We start from the raw sequence: 17,292 nt of genomic DNA, 5'->3' as shown, positions 1-17,292 counted from the left end.
GCCTCAGCCGTGGCCTCGCTGCCTGGGTTCACATCCCAGATCCCCCTAACACGTGAATGACTGGACAATTAGCTCCTCATGCCTTGTCTGAAAAGCTCAGAGCTGTTGGATGTAAAAATGCCTTCACCGCAGCCTGGCAGAGTGAACTTGCTACCAGCAGGGAACCTGGTACAGGTGAAGAGCATGGTTGGCAGGCCTTTCCCACCTCTCTCCCAGGTCTGGGCCCAAGTGGGTTTCACATACCGTCTCCCATCTTGCTTCAGAGGCAGTATGTGCCGGTTTGGGTGTCAAGAGGTCAGACTCTCTGCTTCTTGCTGGCTGAAGGTAGCAAATCTCAATGCCTTTCTGCCACCTTCCTGGGAAACAGGGTTATGTGGGGTGCACCTCCCCCACCATTTTAATTTTTTGGCTGCATTGTGCAGCTGGTGGGATCTTACCTCCCCAACCAGGGATCGAAGCCTGGCCCATGGCAGTGAAGGTGTGGAGTCCTAACCACTGGACCACCAGGGAATTCCCTACAACATTCAAGGGGCTTGAGCATCCTTGGATTTTGGTTTGGGAAGTGGGATGGGTCTTGGAACTAATCTCCTATGGATACCAAGGGATGACTGTAATAATACCTACCTCATACAATTGCTATAGGGATTAAATGAGTAGACAGATGTCATGTTCTTAAACCGTGCTTTGTATGTAGATAAGTACTTAGTATACATTAGGAAAAACAAAACAAAAACACAGCCTGTGCCTGTCCTTCCAGGGCTATCAAGACTGGCTTCTAGTGGTAGATAAGGGAGCTGGAGGGGTTAAGGTTAGACTACAGGAAGAACTTCCAGGCACGTTTGCACAGAACCAGAAAGTCAGCTCGCCCTTGCAAGCACATACCTGGCTACCCAAGAAAATGAGGCCTGGCTTCTGTGGGTAGCAGGCACAAGCTGCCAGCCTGTTTCCTGGGGGTGGGGGCTGATGGCGCCCCAGGTTTTGCTGACTCCACATACTGGAGAAGGGACTAATCACCCTTCCCAGGCAGGCCCTCCACTCTCCCTCTGACTCATATCTTCCAGTCCCAGAGGAGGAAAGATCAGGGGAAGCCCAATACTAAGGTCCCTGGCAGACAGATGGCTCAGATTTGGCCAATTTAAATAAGAAATTTTATTGCTCCAAACCTTCCCTCCTGGAGAAACAGCAGGAGCTTTGGAAATCAGCCTTTGGGGACAGAAACAGAGGCACTAAGGTAGAGGAAACAGTGTGGCATGTTTGGTTCATTGTCCTGTGTGGGAGTATGGCAGGGGCAACTTGCAGACTCTTCCAAGGACCCAGACGTGGCCTTCTTGGGCAAAGGTCACTCTGGCTTGGGGTGAGGGCTCAGTGCCCCTTGACCTTGCCCTGGGGTCCCTGGACCTCTCGGAAACTGAGCACCGTCAGGCCCACGTTGATGGCGTAAGTAGTGATGCAAACGATGCAGAAATCATAGAGCACGAAGAACAGGATCCAGGCCAGGTACACAGAACCAGCTAGAGACACCAAGGAACTCAACCTCAGTAGAACAGACACCCAGCGGCCCTGCAGGCAGCCTGTAAAGCAGAAAAGGGGCAGATGTAGGCTCTGGGAACTAGCCACTACTAGAACATGCCATGACTCCATGGTGCCACCCAGAGAGCAGGGGCTATTGGGGAAAGAGCCTCTAAAATGAGCAGCTCAGACAGGCCCCACCACGACCCTGGTTCTCCTACGTGTTCAACGATCCCTGGGACCAAAATAGTGAATTTTCCTGCTGAGCTCTATGTGAGATGAGAGACAGCAACCCTTGGGTTTCCCCCAGAAGGGAGTCTTTTCTAGAAAATCGGGCTCCTGGGAAGTCTCTAAGGGCCCTCTGGTTCTGACAGTAAAGACTCCTGTAAGTTCCCACCTCCTTGGTGCTCAGTGATGCGCAATTAGTTGGCCATCAGATGTCTGGGTCACCAAGACTGCAAGAGTTCCAGCTAGGCTGGCCAAGAGGGGAAGGGGGTTGTCCCGAGAGGGTGAGGCCACTCACCTAACAACAACTGCAGTGTGTAGAAGATGCAACCAAATATGCTGTTGGATTGATTGAGGACGCTGTCTTTGCCCAGCACGTGTTCCACCAGTCCGAAGCCACGGCCCCACCTGGTGGAAGTGAAGTGAAGTCGCTCAGTCGTGTCCAACTCTGCTTCCCCATGGACTATAGCCCACCAGGCTCCTCGGTCCAAGGGATTTTCCAGGCATGAATACTGGAGTGAGTTGCCATTTCCTTCTCCGGGGGATCTTCCCGACCCAGGGATGGAAACCGGGTCTCCCAGATTGTAGGCAGACGCTTTACCATCTGAGCTACCATGGAAGCCCACACTTGGTGGAGGGGAGGGCCTAAGTTAGGAGTGTCAACCCAGTGCCCTGAGCCCTATCCTGGGTTATTTCCAAGAAGCCGGCTGGGCTGTCCTTCCCCATCTCATCCTTCCCCCAACCCCTACATGAGTCCAAGGGTCAGTGACCTCCGAGCATAGCCTTTCTTTGGCCAAGGCAGGAGTCCATGTCACTGCCTGTCCTCCCCCATCCCCAGGTCAGGCCTGGCCATGGCTCTCCCATAGGCTCTTCTTTTCATCCTAGACTTTCAATAAATCCTAGGATGGTAAGGTGCGTATAACCCTTCATCTTATTTACCAGAGACTGGGAAACCAGGACAGAATCTCTCTGCCTTGGACCCTTAAATCTCCAGCGCCCCCGCCACCCTCTCCCCTCTTCTGTCTCAGGTCATCCCACAAACCCTGTATCCTCAAGCAAAACCAGACCTGGCCACCTTGTCGCCAGGCACGCCCATCCTTAAGACCATAATCAGTTCCTACACTCGACCCTATCTCCCTGTGTCCTGCCTGGTCACTGTTAAACCTTGTCTTCAGGATTCACATGCATTCCCTCGAATAACCCCAGTCCCCAGAACTATCTGTCCCCTTAGCCCCACACTCCTGTCTCGGACACACTCGTTTCTCCAGGCAACGTTCCCTTGAGCAGCCTGGTCCCGCGCGTCCGCTCCCCGGGAACCCCAACCCCCGATTGATCTGGCAGCTTGGCTGCCATGCACACCGGGACCCCATGCACCGCTCCCACGTGCAGCGGTCCCCCAAGCCCTCCACTCCCCGTGCACCTGGAGGAGAAGACACGCGAACAGCTGATGGCGGTGCCCACGTCGCAGAGCGCGCGGTAATCCCGGTCCCGGGTGCGCGCCGCCTTCACGTGCAGCGCGTAGAGAGAGAGCACTAAGCCCGCGAGGCAGAGCGCGAGCCGCACCCACCCCGGATTCCGCCAGGTAGTGCCCATATCTTCGGGTCCTGCCCAAAGCCTCAGCCGGAAACGAACCGGCCACGGGGCAGGGGCGGGGCCGGATTTGACCACGCCCACTCCCGCCCCTCTGGCTGAACGATTGGCCTACTGGTCTCGCCCCCCCTGATCTAATTGGTTGTTCCTATGATTTGGCATGCGTGCTGCCGCGGTAGGAAAACAGTTGAGGAATGCTGGGACTGGAAAACCAATTAAGGGACATGGGTATTTATGGATTGGACGGCCTGCCAGGCATGATGGGAATTTTAGTCCGGGCGGCTGCAGTGCCTCAAGGATAATGGAATCTCCGGAGTTTTACAAGTTATATTAATCGGGCTAACAATTTATAGCGTTTACTCTAGTCCAAGCCCTGTTTTAACTTTGGAGAATCCTGGAACTAGAGACCAGCGGATCAGAGAATCCAGGGCATACTGCGATCTGATCAAGAACCAAGCGTTTTCCCTAAAATTATCTGACAGCATAGCCTCCAATCCGCCTAGTTTGCCCAGCCATTCCCTCCTGCTGCACCAGCGCCTCTTGCTGGCCGATATCTACGTCTCTCTCCTACATTTCCAGCTCCATCAGCTTCATATCCTGGACAGTATGCTAACCTCTGTTCTATTGTGGCGCCACCTGGCGAAACCTGAGCCCAGGTCAACCCAACAGTCCCTCCATTCGAAGCCTTTGATGGGTTAGCTGACCTCTCCCTTTCACACACCAGTATTTATTAATGAGCCATCTCACCCAGGATAGGCTTTTCCGGGTGGCGCAGTGGTAAACAATCTGCCTGCCGATGCAGGAGGTGCAAGAGACGCGGATTCCATTCCTGGGTCGGGAAGATCCTCTGAAATAGGAAATGGCAGCCTGTTCCAGTATTCTTACCCGGAAAATTCCATGGATAGAGGAGCCTAGCGGGCTACAGGTCACAAAGAGTTGGACACGACTGAGCGCACACACACACACACACCTCACCTATACCTCCCCTTCCTTCCATTTGCATTGGAACTTCCCCCCTCATTTTAGAAGCTGCAATAAATATCCCTTTACAATCAAGTTTTTTTTTCCCAGAAGATTTTACACTGTCTTTATTTACTTCCTTACATTTTCCTTGCTGCCCAACACAACATAAACTAGCTCCTGCCTCCAATACTCCCCTGATAACTGGTATCACCAGGAAGCTAAATTCAACGAATATTTTTCAGTTCTTATCATGCTTGACTTCCCAACAGTATTAATCCTTCCTGGGAACCCTGTCTTCCTCTGGCTTTTGTTATATTTCACTCTTCTAAATGGCCCTCCTCCCTCCCTGGCTGCTTCTTCTCAGGCCCACTTCTCTTCTTCCAGACAATGTGGTCAGTGGAATAATGGCTCTTAAAGATGTGTGTGTGTGTGTTGTGTGTGTATTAGTTGCTCAATCGTGTCTGACTCTATGTGACCCCATGGACTGTAGCTCTCCAGGCTCTTCTGTCCATGAAATTCTCCAGGCAAGAATACTGGAATGGGTTGCCATTCCCTTCTCCAGGCTCCCAAAGATGTCAGTGCCAAATTCCTGGGACCTGTGGACATGTTAGTTTGCATGACAGATGGGAATTAAGGTTGCAGATGGAATGAAGGCTACTAATCTGCTGATTTTAAAACAGATTACCCTATGGGTCCAATGTCATCACAAGGGTCCTTAAAAGTGAGGGCAGCAGAAGAGTCAGAAGGAGGTGTGACTACGGAAGAAAAGCAAAAAGAGATGCAATGTTGCTGGCTTTGAACATGGAGGAAAGGGGTCATGAGCTAGGGAATGTGGGTGGTCTCTAGCAGCAGGAAAAGTTGAAGAAATGGATTCTCCTCTACAGCCTGCAGAGAGGAAGTTTTTTGTTTTGTTTTTTGGTTTCACAACATGACTTGCAGGATCCTAGTTCCCTAACCAGGGACCAAACCCCTGCTCTCGAAGTGGAAGTGCAGAGTCCTAACAACTGGCAAAGTCCTAATCACTGGATCTCCAGGGACTTCCCCAGAAAGGAACTATTGCCATCCTGATTTTAGCTCAGTGAGACCCATGCCAGACTTCTGAACTCCAGGACTGTAAGATAATAAGTTCATGTAGTTTTAAGCTACTAAGTTTGTGGTAATTTGTTATAGCAGCAATAGAAATCTAGTAAAAGCACTATGACTTTGGCCAGTTTCTCAGCTCTTTCCACGGTTTTCTGTCATGTTCCTATTATTCATGGCTGACTTCTTCCCAAATGAGTGATCTTAGAGGGAGTAAGGTGGAAACCACAGTATCTTTATGACTCAGCCTTGAAAGTCACATGTTGTCATTTATCTTACTGGGTCAGGTCAGCCCTGTCCAATGTGGGAAGAGACTCCAGAGGGATATAAATACAGGGAGGTGGGACTCATTGAGGGCTTACTGCTGTTCAACAAATTACCACAAAAATAATGACTGAAGAGAAACAACCTTTTCATTTTCTCTCAGTTTTTAGGGGTTAGGAGTTTGATATGAGAAATTTGCCTGGGCAGTACTGGCTCACATAACTGCAGTCAGATGATGACTAATCTTGGAGCAATGGGAGGCTGATAACTTGGCTTCTCTCGCTCTTCTTTGTTTTTGGCTGTGCTGGGTCTTTGTTGCTGCGAGTGGGCTTTTCTCCAGTTGCGGCGAATGGAGGCTACTCTCCAGTCGCAGTGTCAGGGGTTCTCATTATGGTGGCTTCTCTCGTTGCCTGGGCTCTAGGCTCACAGGCTTCAGTAACTGTGATGCAAGGGCTCTAGAGAACAGGCTCAGTAGTTGTGGTGCACGGGCTTAGCTGCTCTGGGCCATGTGGGATCGATCTTCCCCGTTTCTCCTGCACTGGCAGGGGGATTCTTTAGCACTGAGCTACCGAAGAATTACGTCCCCTCCCCTTCGTATAGCCTTCAGGGACTCTCCGTGAATCCATGTAGCCCCTCCTCCATAGGGGCTAATTTGGGCTTCCTCACAGCATGGCAGACTCCAGGCCACAGCAACCAGTTTCCAAAACTGTCCTCCATGATTTCCACCTCCTGGTATATATAACATTGTGTAATTTCTTCCCACCCTAAATAGGGCTGACCTGGCCCAATGGGATAATGCAGACATGATGGTTTATGAGTCTGGAGGCTGTCATTACGATAGTGTGGCTTCCATCTTGCTCCCTCTTAGATCACTGACTCTGGGTGAAGTCAGCTGCCATGTTATGAAGACATCCAAGCAGCCCGAGGGAGGGGTCCACTTTGTGAGAAAATTAGACTTCCTATTAACATCCAGCACTAACTTGCCAGGCATGTGAGAGCGCCACCCTGGAAGTGGATTCTCCAGCGTTAGCCAAGACTTCACATGACTGTAGTTTCAGGCAACATCTTTTTTTTTTTTTTTTATGGCCATACCATGCAGCTTTTGGGGTCTTAGTACTCTGACCAGGGACTGAAACTAAGTCCTCGCCAGTGAAAGCACGGTGTCCTAACCACTGGACCACTGGACAACATCTTGACCACAACTGCGTAAGCAACCCTGAACCAGAACCACCTAGCTCAGATGCTTCTAGATTCCTAACCCAAAGAAACTGTGTGAGATAATAAATATTTATTGTTTTGAACTGTTGTATTGTGAGGGTAATTTGTCACACAACAACAGATAATTAATACAGGGCAATCAGGGACTCCTGTGGTAGTCTAATGGTTAGGACCCTGTGCTTCCAATGCAGGGGGCATGGGTTTGATCCCTGGTTGGGGAACTAGGGTCCTATATGGCCAAAATAATAACCACAGAAAAATAAGTAATTAAAAAATACAGGGCACTCAGATTGTTTTTGTGATGACTCAGGTCTCCAGTAAAAGTTCTCCAGGGAACCAAGTAGAAGCTGTATCATCTTTTATGATCTAGCTTCATAGATCATTTAGTATCCCTTCCACTGTAATCACAAATCTGCTTAGAACCAATGGGAAGGAAATCAGAACTTCACCTCTTGATAGGGGAAGGGTCAAAATTATAAACTAAGAAGTTCAGGGACTTTCTTGGTGATGCAGTAGATGGGAATCCACCTGCCAATGCCAGGGACACAGGTTTGCCCCCTGGTCTGGGAAGATTCTACATACCGTGGAGCAACTAAGCTCAGGTGCCACAACTACTGAGCCTGAGCTCTAGAACCCACGTGCTGCAACTACTGAAGCCCACACACCCTAGAGCCCATCCTCTGCAACGAGAAACCACAGCAATGAGAAGCCAGAACACCAAAACAAAGAGTAGCCCCTGCTCACCTCAACTAGAGAAAGCCCGTGCACAGCAGTGAAGACCCAGTACAACAGCCACAAATAAATATATAATTAATTTTTCAAAAAAGAGAAGTTCATGTGGGTGTGTGGGGTGCAGCATCTTTGGGAAATACAAACTGCCACATGAGGCAACTTTTTTTCCACCCACGTCTTCTTTTACTCCATACAGATTACAGCTTCTGAGCTCTGAGCCCAGATCTTGCTCCTGGGCTCCAAACCCCATAGTAGAAACACTTCTAGGACCTCACCATCTGGATTCTCTCACAGCTCAATCCGATGAAATGCAACACACTCAAAACTGAGCTCCTATGTTACTCAGCTATAAAAAGAAATGATATTGGGTCATTTGTGGAGACATGGATGGATCTAGAGACTGTCTTACAGAGTGAAGTAAGTCAGAAAAAGTAAAAATATCATTTATTAACACATATGTGTGGAAACTAGAAAATGGTATGCTGCTGCTGCTAAGTTGCTTCAGTCGTGTCCGACTCTGTGTGACCCCATAGACGGCAGCCCACCAGGCTCCCCCATCCCTGGGATTCTCTAGGCAAGAATACTGGAGTGGGTTGCCATTTCCTTCTCCAATGCATGAAAGTGAAAAGTGAAAGTGAAGTCACTCAGTCGTGTCCGACTCTTAGCGACCCCATGGACTGCAGGCTACCAGGCTCCTCTATCCATGGATTTTCCAGGCCAGAGTACTGGGGTGGGGTGCCATTGCCTTCTCCAAGAAAATGGTATAGATGATCTTATTTGCAAAACAGATATAGTGGTTTACAGTTTAAGGATCTGTCTTCTAAGGTAGGGGACCCAGGTTGATCCCTAGTCAGGGAACCAAGATTCCACATGCCGTGGGGCAACTAAGCCCTAATTCCTCAACTAGAGAGCCCGAACCCTGCAACAGAAGTCAGTGTAACAGAAAGCCCATGTGCCATCATGGAGACTTAGCACAGCTCAAAACACTCCAACAACCCTCCCCCACACATACAAACACAGAAATAGAGACATAGATATAGAGAATAAACACATGAACATCAAGAGGGGAAAGAGGGTGTGGTGGGATGAATTGGGACTTGGGGATTGACTATATACAGTACTGATGAAAAAGTGAAAGCTAGTTGCTCAGTTTTGTCTGACTCTTTGCGATCCCATGGACTGTAGCCTGCCCAGCTCCTCTGTCCATGGAATTCTCCAGGCAAGAATACTGGAGTGGGTTGCCATTTCCTTCTCCAGGGGATCTTCCTGATCCAGAGATCGAACCCAGGTCTCCTGCAGTGCAGATATGTTCTTTACCAACTGAGCCACAAGGAAAGCCCCACACTACTGATACTGTGTATAAAAATAGAGTCCCAGGTGGCTCAGTGGTAAAGAATCCCCCTCAATGCAGGAGACATGGGAGATCTGAGTTTAATCCCTGGGTTGGGAAGATCCGCTGGAGGAGGAAATGGCAACCCAGTCTAGTATTCTTGCCTGGGAAAAACCATGGACAGATGATTGATGGGCTGCAGTCCATGGGGTCACAAAGAGTTGGACACAACTGAGCACTCACACACATAGCATAGATAATTAATGAGAACCTAGTGTATAGCTCAGGGAATTCTATTCAGTGCTCTATGGTGACCTAGATGGGAAGGAAATTCCCCAAAGAGGGGATGTATGTATACCTATAGCTGATTTACTTTGCTGTATAGTAGAAACTGGAGAAGGCTATGGAACCCCACTTCAGTACTCTTGCCTGGAAAATCCCATGGATGGAGGAGCCTGGTAGGCTGTGGACACGACTGAGCAACTTCACTTTGACTTTTCACTTTCATGCATTGGAGAAGGAAATGGCAACCCACTTCAGTATTCTTGCCTAGAGAATCCCAGGGATGGGGGAGCCTGGTGGGCCGCCGTCTATGGGGTCGCACAGAGTCAGACATGACTGAATCAACTTAGCAGCAGCAGCAGCATAGTAGAAACTAAGAACGTTGTAAAGCAATTATACTCCAATAAAAATTAACTTTAAAAGATAAATAAAATCTGTAAGGTTTACAAAGAGCAAACTGAGCTCTTTACCTTCTCCAAATCTGGCTCTTCTCTGGGGTTTCCCATTTTAACTTGGCCTCCCCCAGTCCATCCAAACCACTCCTCCTGGACGTCTCTCTCACTCCTGGTAATTTATGCAGACCACTACCTTGACCCAAACCATCATCAGCTCCTACCTAGATAAATGTAGTAGCCTCCTCTCTGGTCTCTCAGATATATTTGTCCCTCACCCCAACATACATTCTCCATGCAACAAAGTGATCCTTTAAAAATAAAAATAAAAATAAAAAATAAAATCAAGATGTAGCTTTGTCACTCTGCCTTTCAACAGCTCAGAGAGCCCAATGTTTCTTTCATTGATTTAACAAATGTTTATTGAGCACCTGTTACATGCCAGAGACTGTGTTAGGGCCACAAGATAAATCAGTATAGCAGACAAATATTCATACAGCGGTCTTACATTTTAGGGGAAAAAAACGAGTAATTAATATAAGAAATTCATATAATATGTTGTTGGTGATAAATGCTATGGATGAAATAGAGAGTAGAGCAGAAGAAATTCCCAGGCAGTCCAGTGGTTAGAACTCAGCATTTTTCACTGAAGGGAGTCATGGTTCAGTCCCTGGTCCCAGAACTAAGAGCCCCAAAGCCTTGAAGTCCAGCCAAATAAATAAATAACTGAGTAAAGCAGTGTGAGGGGAATGGCTGCTACTGCTACTAAGTTGCTCAGTCATGTCCACCCTGTGGGACCTTATAGACTGTAGTCCGCCAGGCTCCTCAGTCCATGGGATTTTCCAGGCAAGAATACTGGAGTGGGTTGTTGCTTCCTTCTCCATGGGATCTCCCCGACCCAGGGATCAAACCCACATCTCTTAGGTCTCCTCCATTGGCAGGCAGGCTCTTTACCACTAGCCTTACCCGGGAAGCCATACTAACCAGAGGGGAATGGGGGCGATTGCAATTTTAAATAGGATTATCAAGTTGGGCTTCGGGCAACTTACATTCGGGCAAAAGCTTAGAGGAGGTGAGGGAGTAAGCTATGTAGAGGGGAAGGGTGTTCTAAACAGAGGAAACAGCTCCTGAGAGGTGGAATGTGCCTAAGTATGTTTAGGGGAAAATAGGTGGGCCAGTGTAATGGGAGGTAAGGACAGAGAGGAGGGAGGGGACAAGTTATTTAATCTCTTTTAAAAAAATTTATTTGGCTGCACCGGGTCTTGGGGCACGGTGGAATCTTCCTTGCTGGCATGCGGGATCTCTTTCCCTGACCAGGGATGGAACCTGGGCCCCATGCATCTGCAGCAAGTAGTCTTAACCACTGACCATCAGGGAAATCTCCCGTATAATCTTTCTGGGGCTCTATCCCGTCCTGTGAAAAATGAGGATATTAATAGTACCTACCTCAGAGGTACTGTTATGAAGATGAAACGAACACGTCAGTCTCTTAAACAAGGGCCTGACTGGCGGGGCACTCGCGGTGGTGTATGTCCAACCTCCACCGCCGGGAGGCAGCAGCGAGTCCCGGCAGGGTTCTGGGCCAGCGTGCAGGGTCAAACGAGGTGAGGCTCTTCCCGGATGTCTGCAGACTCTGTGACAGCAGCCGTCTCCCGCATTCCCGGCCTCGCCGCGGCCACGAGAGCACACAGTTCTGGCACACTGCAAGCACTTCTTTGCCTCTATGGGCACGCTGGCCTCCCACCGGAAGCATCCTCCCCTCTGCCTTCTTCCGCTGGCGCAAGCCCTGGCTGCCTCCAGCCTCCTCCGGCTTCACTCCAGGATAGCGCCAGGATGCGGAAAAAGAGAGTGGGAATGGTGTGGGGATGAGGGGCGAAGAAGAAATCCAGAGACTCAGGGAGCCCCTTCCTCATGATCTGTGCAGACTTTCCAGCCAATTCCTCAGGCAGGCTAGCTGGTGGTAAAGGGTCCAGCTTTCACTGCGGAGGGCCCAGATTTAATCCCTGGTTGCGGAACCAAGATTCCGCAAGGGGTAGATCGTAGCCGAAAAAGGGAAAAAAAAAAAAAAAAAAAGATAGCTTCAAAGACATCTGCTTACTTGCTTCTTTAAATTTTTAAAATGTTTAGAATCCAGTCAGTTCAAGTACACACAAACACACTGAAAAGTCTCTTTCCCATCATCTCCTGCTTGGTAAACAAATTGTCCTTTCAATAGTCTCTGCATTTGGTCTCACATCCTAATCACTGTAGCCAAAGGGTTCTAAGATGCAGATCTATTCCGTTAAAATCCCTCAATAACTTCTTACTACCTCAGGACAAATACAGGTCTGGTCACCTCATTCAGCCCCTCTCCTCTGACTCCACAAGGCTCCAGGCTCTTCTCTGTCATGATACGCCCTTCCCATTCCAGCTCCCATTGCTGAGTCCTACTTCCTTTACAGGGTCGACAAGGGTCTATTAACTCAAGACCAAATCTCTCCTAGCACAGAAATGTCACCTAATCAGTGTTTGTTGCTGATATTAATTACTAATAATATTAATAACAATAGCTAATATAGTGTTAATTCCATGCCCAGCACTATTCTAGGCACTTTACATGTATAAATTCATGTAACCACACAACCCCAAGGTTGATACAACCTCATTTTACCAAGACAGGAATTTAAGGATTGAGTAGTTTAAGTAAGTTGCCCCAGATAGTGAGTGACAGCTGGGTTTTGAACCAGGCACTTTGGTTTTCCACAAATGAGTCAAGACCTTGAGGAGAAGGACCAGACCTCAGAGAGGGAATCCAGATAGCGTTTGGTCTGTGCACGTTGCATCTCAGGGTATTCTCGCCCTGTCCCATTTCTTTCCCGAGGGCCCGCTTTCCAGAGAGACCAGGTAACTCTGGAGTTATTTGGGTGGTCTAGGAGCAGGGACATAACCTCTTTGGGCTGGGCGCGAGGGTGCGAGTCCTCTGCTCCAAACTACAACTCCCAGGAGGCACCGGGCGCCCATAGCCCACGCGACGTCACGGCGGCAGAGGGCGCAGGCGGCTAGGCTCGCCCGGCCCGGTCGACTGTTGGGCTGTTCCGCTCGGACCCCGGCCCTGGCTTTGGCCCAGCGGTAAGGGGAGCGACCTGCGCAGACCATGCCCGCTAAGGCTTCGCATCACTCGACCGCAGCTTCCGCCTTTGCGCTGGATCGTTGGAGAGCGCGTGGAGGGCGGGGGTGGGGGGACCAGCATCTACCATATGGGGGAGATCTGGGCCGAACCAAGTGACCCTGCGGAGGGAGGGACCTAGACAGGGACTCCCGAGCCGCTGCTTCCACGCAGCAGACCCTCGGTGCACAATTCTTTGTGCCACACGTGTGCAGGCCAGACCCCGGCCGCGGTCTGAAGGCGACGGATTAGGGGTCAGCCCCGCCCCCTGAACGAGGGTGCAGCGGATCCGAGAGATCTGGGGCAAGGTTTTCGGGCTGGCCTGGTCTAAGGATCCCCTCCCCTCCAAGCTACCAGATAGAGCCTTAGATTGGAGAATAGTAACTCCAGAAAGCAAGGTGACCAAGGCTCCCCCTGTGTGTGTGTGGGGGGGGGAGGTGGTTGAAGGGGTTGGGCAGAGATGGTCGAATCTGATTATACCTGTGCTCACGTAGAGAGACGGCCCCTCTGGATTCAGATCCGTACAACTCCCCCTTTCCCCGCCTTGGCAGATGGGAGCTGCTCCCCGGAGGCTGAGCTGGTCGGCATCCTCAACTGGCGCTCACCGCTGAAGTCCGAGAAGTGCCCCTGCCCACCCACACCCTTCTTGCCCAGTTTTGGGGTCGCCTCCATCTATCGGGTCCTCAGCCCTATTGGCCACCCAGTCCAGTTCAAAGGAACAGAACGATGATACTGGCTTCGGTGCTGGGGAGCGGACCCCGGAGTGGGCCACCCCTCCGGCCTCTCTTGGGGCCCGCACTCTCCCTCCGGGCCCGCTCCACATCAGCCACTGATACCCACCACGTGGAGATGGCACGGGAGCGCTCTAAGACCGTCACCTCCTTTTACAACCAGTCAGCCATCGACGTGGCAGCAGAGAAGGTGTGCAGCTAGGGCGGTGAGGCCTGGGTCTGGAGCTGGAGTGGGGGTCCAGGGAAGGGGTGAAGCTAATATGGCCGGGGGCAGGGTGTGGGAGATACTATGCTCAAAGGCCGTCTGCCCCTCCAGCCCTCAGTCCGTCTCACTCCAACCATGATGCTGTATTCAGGCCGCTCTCAGGATGGCAGTCACCTTCTGGTAAGATTCTTGCCTCTTGTTTTGCTCTTGGGCCCTGGAGCTCTGACCCAGCCCCCCAGCCCCTGGGCTTAACTTCCCTCTTCTCTTTCTTCTAGAAAAGTGCCCGCTACTTGCAGCAGGAGTTACCAGTGAGGATCGCTCACCGCATCAAGGGCTTCCGCAGCCTTCCTTTCATCATTGGCTGCAACCCCACCATACTGCACGTGGTAAGGTGGCCTCCAGGGGGCGTAGGAGAGGACCTTAAATCATTGTGCCCACCACCCATGGGGCAGATGGGGAGAGGGAACCAGAGTGGTAGAGACCTACTTGCCTAAAGGTTTCTGAGTCCTAGAGGACTCGGCCCCAAGCTTTCATGGAGACTTGAAAGACCATGATGGGGTCGGAACCCAGTGAACTGGGGTGGATGGCAGTCCCCATAGGTGGTCATGGCTGACTGTTCTCTACCTGTGCCCAGAGCATCCTTGTGAATTCCCACACCTCTTCCTTGCAGCACGAGCTGTACATCCGTGCCTTCCAGAAGCTGACAGACTTCCCTCCGGTGAGGGCTGGGCCAGGGCAGGGTGAGGGGCTGAGAGGTCAGGGCTGGACCATCCATGCTCACGACTCTGTGGCTTGCAGATCAAGGACCAGGCGGATGAGGCCCGTTACTGCCAACTGGTGCGACAGCTGTTGGATGACCACAAGGATGTGGTGACCCTCTTAGCGGAAGGCCTGCGTGAGAGCCGGAAGCACATAGAGGTCAGGGCAGCGTAATGAGGGCCCAGACCTGGTGGGGGGCCTGGGAAGGGCACCGGGTTTCTGAGGCTTGCTCTTTATAGGATGAGAAGCTCGTCCGCTACTTCTTAGACAAGACGTTGACTTCAAGGCTTGGGATCCGTATGTTGGCCACCCACCATCTGGCTCTACACGAGGACAAGGTGGGGCGCCGGGACCTGAGGATGTCAAGTGGACCAGAGGGAGCTGAGCCAGGAGCCCCCTTGAACTGGGGACCTGGCCCGCAGGCCTGGGGAGAGCCCTGGGGCTGCTTCCGTAGTCTAAAGTTTACAAGCTTTTGTTGCCCAAGGTGTGGGTAGAGGTGATCTCTGGTCCTGACCTTCTTTCTCCTACCAGCCCGACTTTGTTGGCATCATCTGCACTCGCCTGTCACCGAAGAAGATTATTGAAAAGTGGGTGGACTTTGCCAGGTGAGGCTAGAACGGTTAAGGAAGTGGACATCATCGGGCAGGGAAGCTCTGGGTCTGAGCACTTGCCCAGGATGTGGTCCAGCGCAGGACTTTTCAACTGTGGTACTGTTTATGTTTTGGGCCAGATTATTCTTTTCTGTAAGGGGCTGGCCTGTGCTTGTTAGGATGTTCAGAAGGATCCCTGCCTTCTACTCACTTGATGCCAGTAATACTCCCCAGTTGGGGCAAACAAAAATGTTGCTAGGGATTGCAAAGTGTCCTTGGGAGGGTGGGGACAGAATCAGCTCCAGTTGAGACCCACTGGTTGGAGTCTGAACCCTTGCTCCTATCCACAGACGCCTGTGTGAGCACAAGTATGGCAATGCACCCCGAGTCCGTATCAACGGACACGTGGCTGCCCGTTTCCCCTTCATCCCAATGCCACTGGACTACATCCTACCTGAGCTGCTCAAGAACGCCATGAGGTGGGCTGCTGGATGTATTGGAAGGGGGCAGATGGGAACTGAGGTGAGGCGGGGGCACCACCACCTACTGGTATTTGGCCCCTTGCACAGAGCCACAATGGAAAGTCACCTTGACACTCCCTACAATGTCCCAGATGTTGTCATCACCATCGCCAACAATGATATCGATCTCGTCATCAGGTTTGCCTTGGGTGCGAGTTGGGTGGTATGGATGCGGGTTTCTGGGCACTGTTCCTGATCTGCTGAGTGACCTCAAGCTTAGTGAGACTTAGTGTTTCAGGACAGTCTCTGGTCCTGAGATTGCCATGAGCTGGACATGAGTGGATCTGGGGCCACCTGCAGGCCCCAGGGGCTTGTCTTTGTCAGAAACTGTGGGGCCCAGAGCAGGGAAAGTTAGAAATATGGTGCTGGGTGGAGAATAAATGTCAAGTACTGTGAGAAGGTTTAAGCAGTCAGTGGCAGAAGTGAGGGTGGAGAAAAGTAGCTTACAAAAAGCAAGGCCCAAGAGTCCAGGTGACCACATTCCATGTTTGGGTGGGTGGAAGGGACAGGAAGGCCAACTTAGCACTCACTGCTTGGGAGGTAGTGAACCCCCACCAAAGCTGAGCCAAACCCCCGTTACCATCATCCTGCCAGGATTTCAGACCGGGGCGGGGGAATTGCTCACAAAGACCTGGATCGGGTGATGGACTACCACTTCACTACAGCTGAGGCCAGCACCCAGGACCCGAGGATCAGCCCCCTCTTCGGCCACCTGGACACGCAAAGTGGTGGCCAGTCTGGACCCATGCACGGGTGAGGCCCCATCCGGCCAGAACGGAGGGGTGGGGGGAGCCCAGGAGACTCAAGCCTCTGAAGCCCGTGTCCTGTCCCCCTGCCCACCCCCAGCTTTGGCTTCGGGCTGCCCACTTCACGGGCCTACGCAGAGTACCTCGGTGGTTCCCTTCGGCTGCAGTCACTGCAGGGCATTGGCACAGATGTCTACCTGCGGCTCCGTCACATCGATGGCCGGGAAGAAAGCTTCCGCATCTGACTTTGCAGCCCTAGGCCGGTTGGCCTGCCCAGGCTGGGCTACACTCCCTGCCAGGACCTCCCGGACCCGGCAGGGTACCACCCTGCTCCACACTGCTGCATCTCGGGTCTTAGGGCCCCAAACAGGTGGACTTACATGGAGCCAGGCACCGGCCCTCTTTCATAGGGTCCACTGCTTCCCTGCCTCCAGGCCTTAGAGGGGAGGAAGTGGGGACCCTTGAGGTCTCCCGCACCAGCTCCGTCATTCTCGTTCCTGGGGAACCCCACTTTGACCTGCTGTTTGTTATTAAAGTTCACATTTTGAATGCCCTCTCAGGCCCCGTGTGTGGGGAGGGCAGATGAACCTTTGTTTCTGCCCTCTTTCAGGTCCCCTGGACCCTGGGTTTAGCTAGTTCATGTCCTGGTCTTGTAACCATCCTCACTGCCTGGCAGACCAGGAATGGAATTGGCCCTGGGTCTCCTGCACAGTAAATTTAACTGGAGTGGGGATGAGTTGGGCAGTTTGTGCAGACCTCTCATTCATTTCCCAAATGTTTCTGCCTCCCAGACAATATGGAAGGCCCAGGTTGGCCCAGCTTCAGGCCTCAGTTCCGATTCTTCCCAGCAGTCACAGGTTATAGAGGTGAAGGTGACCCGACTGGGCACTCTTCTGAGCCACCTGATTCCTAAACCTGAGTAAGGAAGGTTATACTGTCTGCCAGCTGTGCCTGCTATTGCCAAGTAAAAGAACACAGGATTGTGCCCTGGCAGGCCCCAGAGGACAGTG

At 51.5% G+C, this 17,292-nt stretch overlaps 2 protein-coding genes across 2 annotated transcripts; one reads left to right on the top strand and one right to left on the bottom strand.

Annotated features, from left to right (window-relative positions):
• Positions 1–794: 794 nt before the first annotated feature.
• VKORC1 (vitamin K epoxide reductase complex subunit 1) lies at positions 795–3,360 on the bottom strand. Its single transcript, XM_052635717.1, has 3 exons — positions 3,155–3,360; positions 2,033–2,142; positions 795–1,571 (listed from the first exon to the last, which is right to left on the bottom strand). The coding sequence occupies exons 1-3, from the start codon at positions 3,325–3,327 to the stop codon at positions 1,363–1,365; spliced, it is 492 nt and encodes a 163-aa protein (XP_052491677.1). The 5' UTR covers positions 3,328–3,360; the 3' UTR covers positions 795–1,362.
• Positions 3,361–12,597: 9,237 nt separating this feature from the next.
• On the top strand, positions 12,598–16,872 carry BCKDK (branched chain keto acid dehydrogenase kinase). Its single transcript, XM_052661262.1, has 12 exons — positions 12,598–12,693; positions 13,282–13,651; positions 13,778–13,846; positions 13,942–14,052; positions 14,337–14,384; positions 14,465–14,584; positions 14,665–14,763; positions 14,957–15,030; positions 15,366–15,494; positions 15,585–15,674; positions 16,131–16,289; positions 16,383–16,872. Exons 2-12 carry the CDS (start codon positions 13,457–13,459, stop codon positions 16,525–16,527), a joined length of 1,239 nt encoding a protein of 412 aa, XP_052517222.1. The 5' UTR covers positions 12,598–12,693; positions 13,282–13,456; the 3' UTR covers positions 16,528–16,872.
• Positions 16,873–17,292: the final 420 nt, after the last annotated feature.

The sequence above is a fragment of the Budorcas taxicolor genome, chromosome 2 (genome assembly GCF_023091745.1).
Source record: "Budorcas taxicolor isolate Tak-1 chromosome 2, Takin1.1, whole genome shotgun sequence".
Classification (NCBI taxonomy): Eukaryota; Metazoa; Chordata; class Mammalia; order Artiodactyla; family Bovidae; genus Budorcas; species Budorcas taxicolor.
This window is presented reverse-complemented; position numbering and strand designations above follow the sequence as displayed.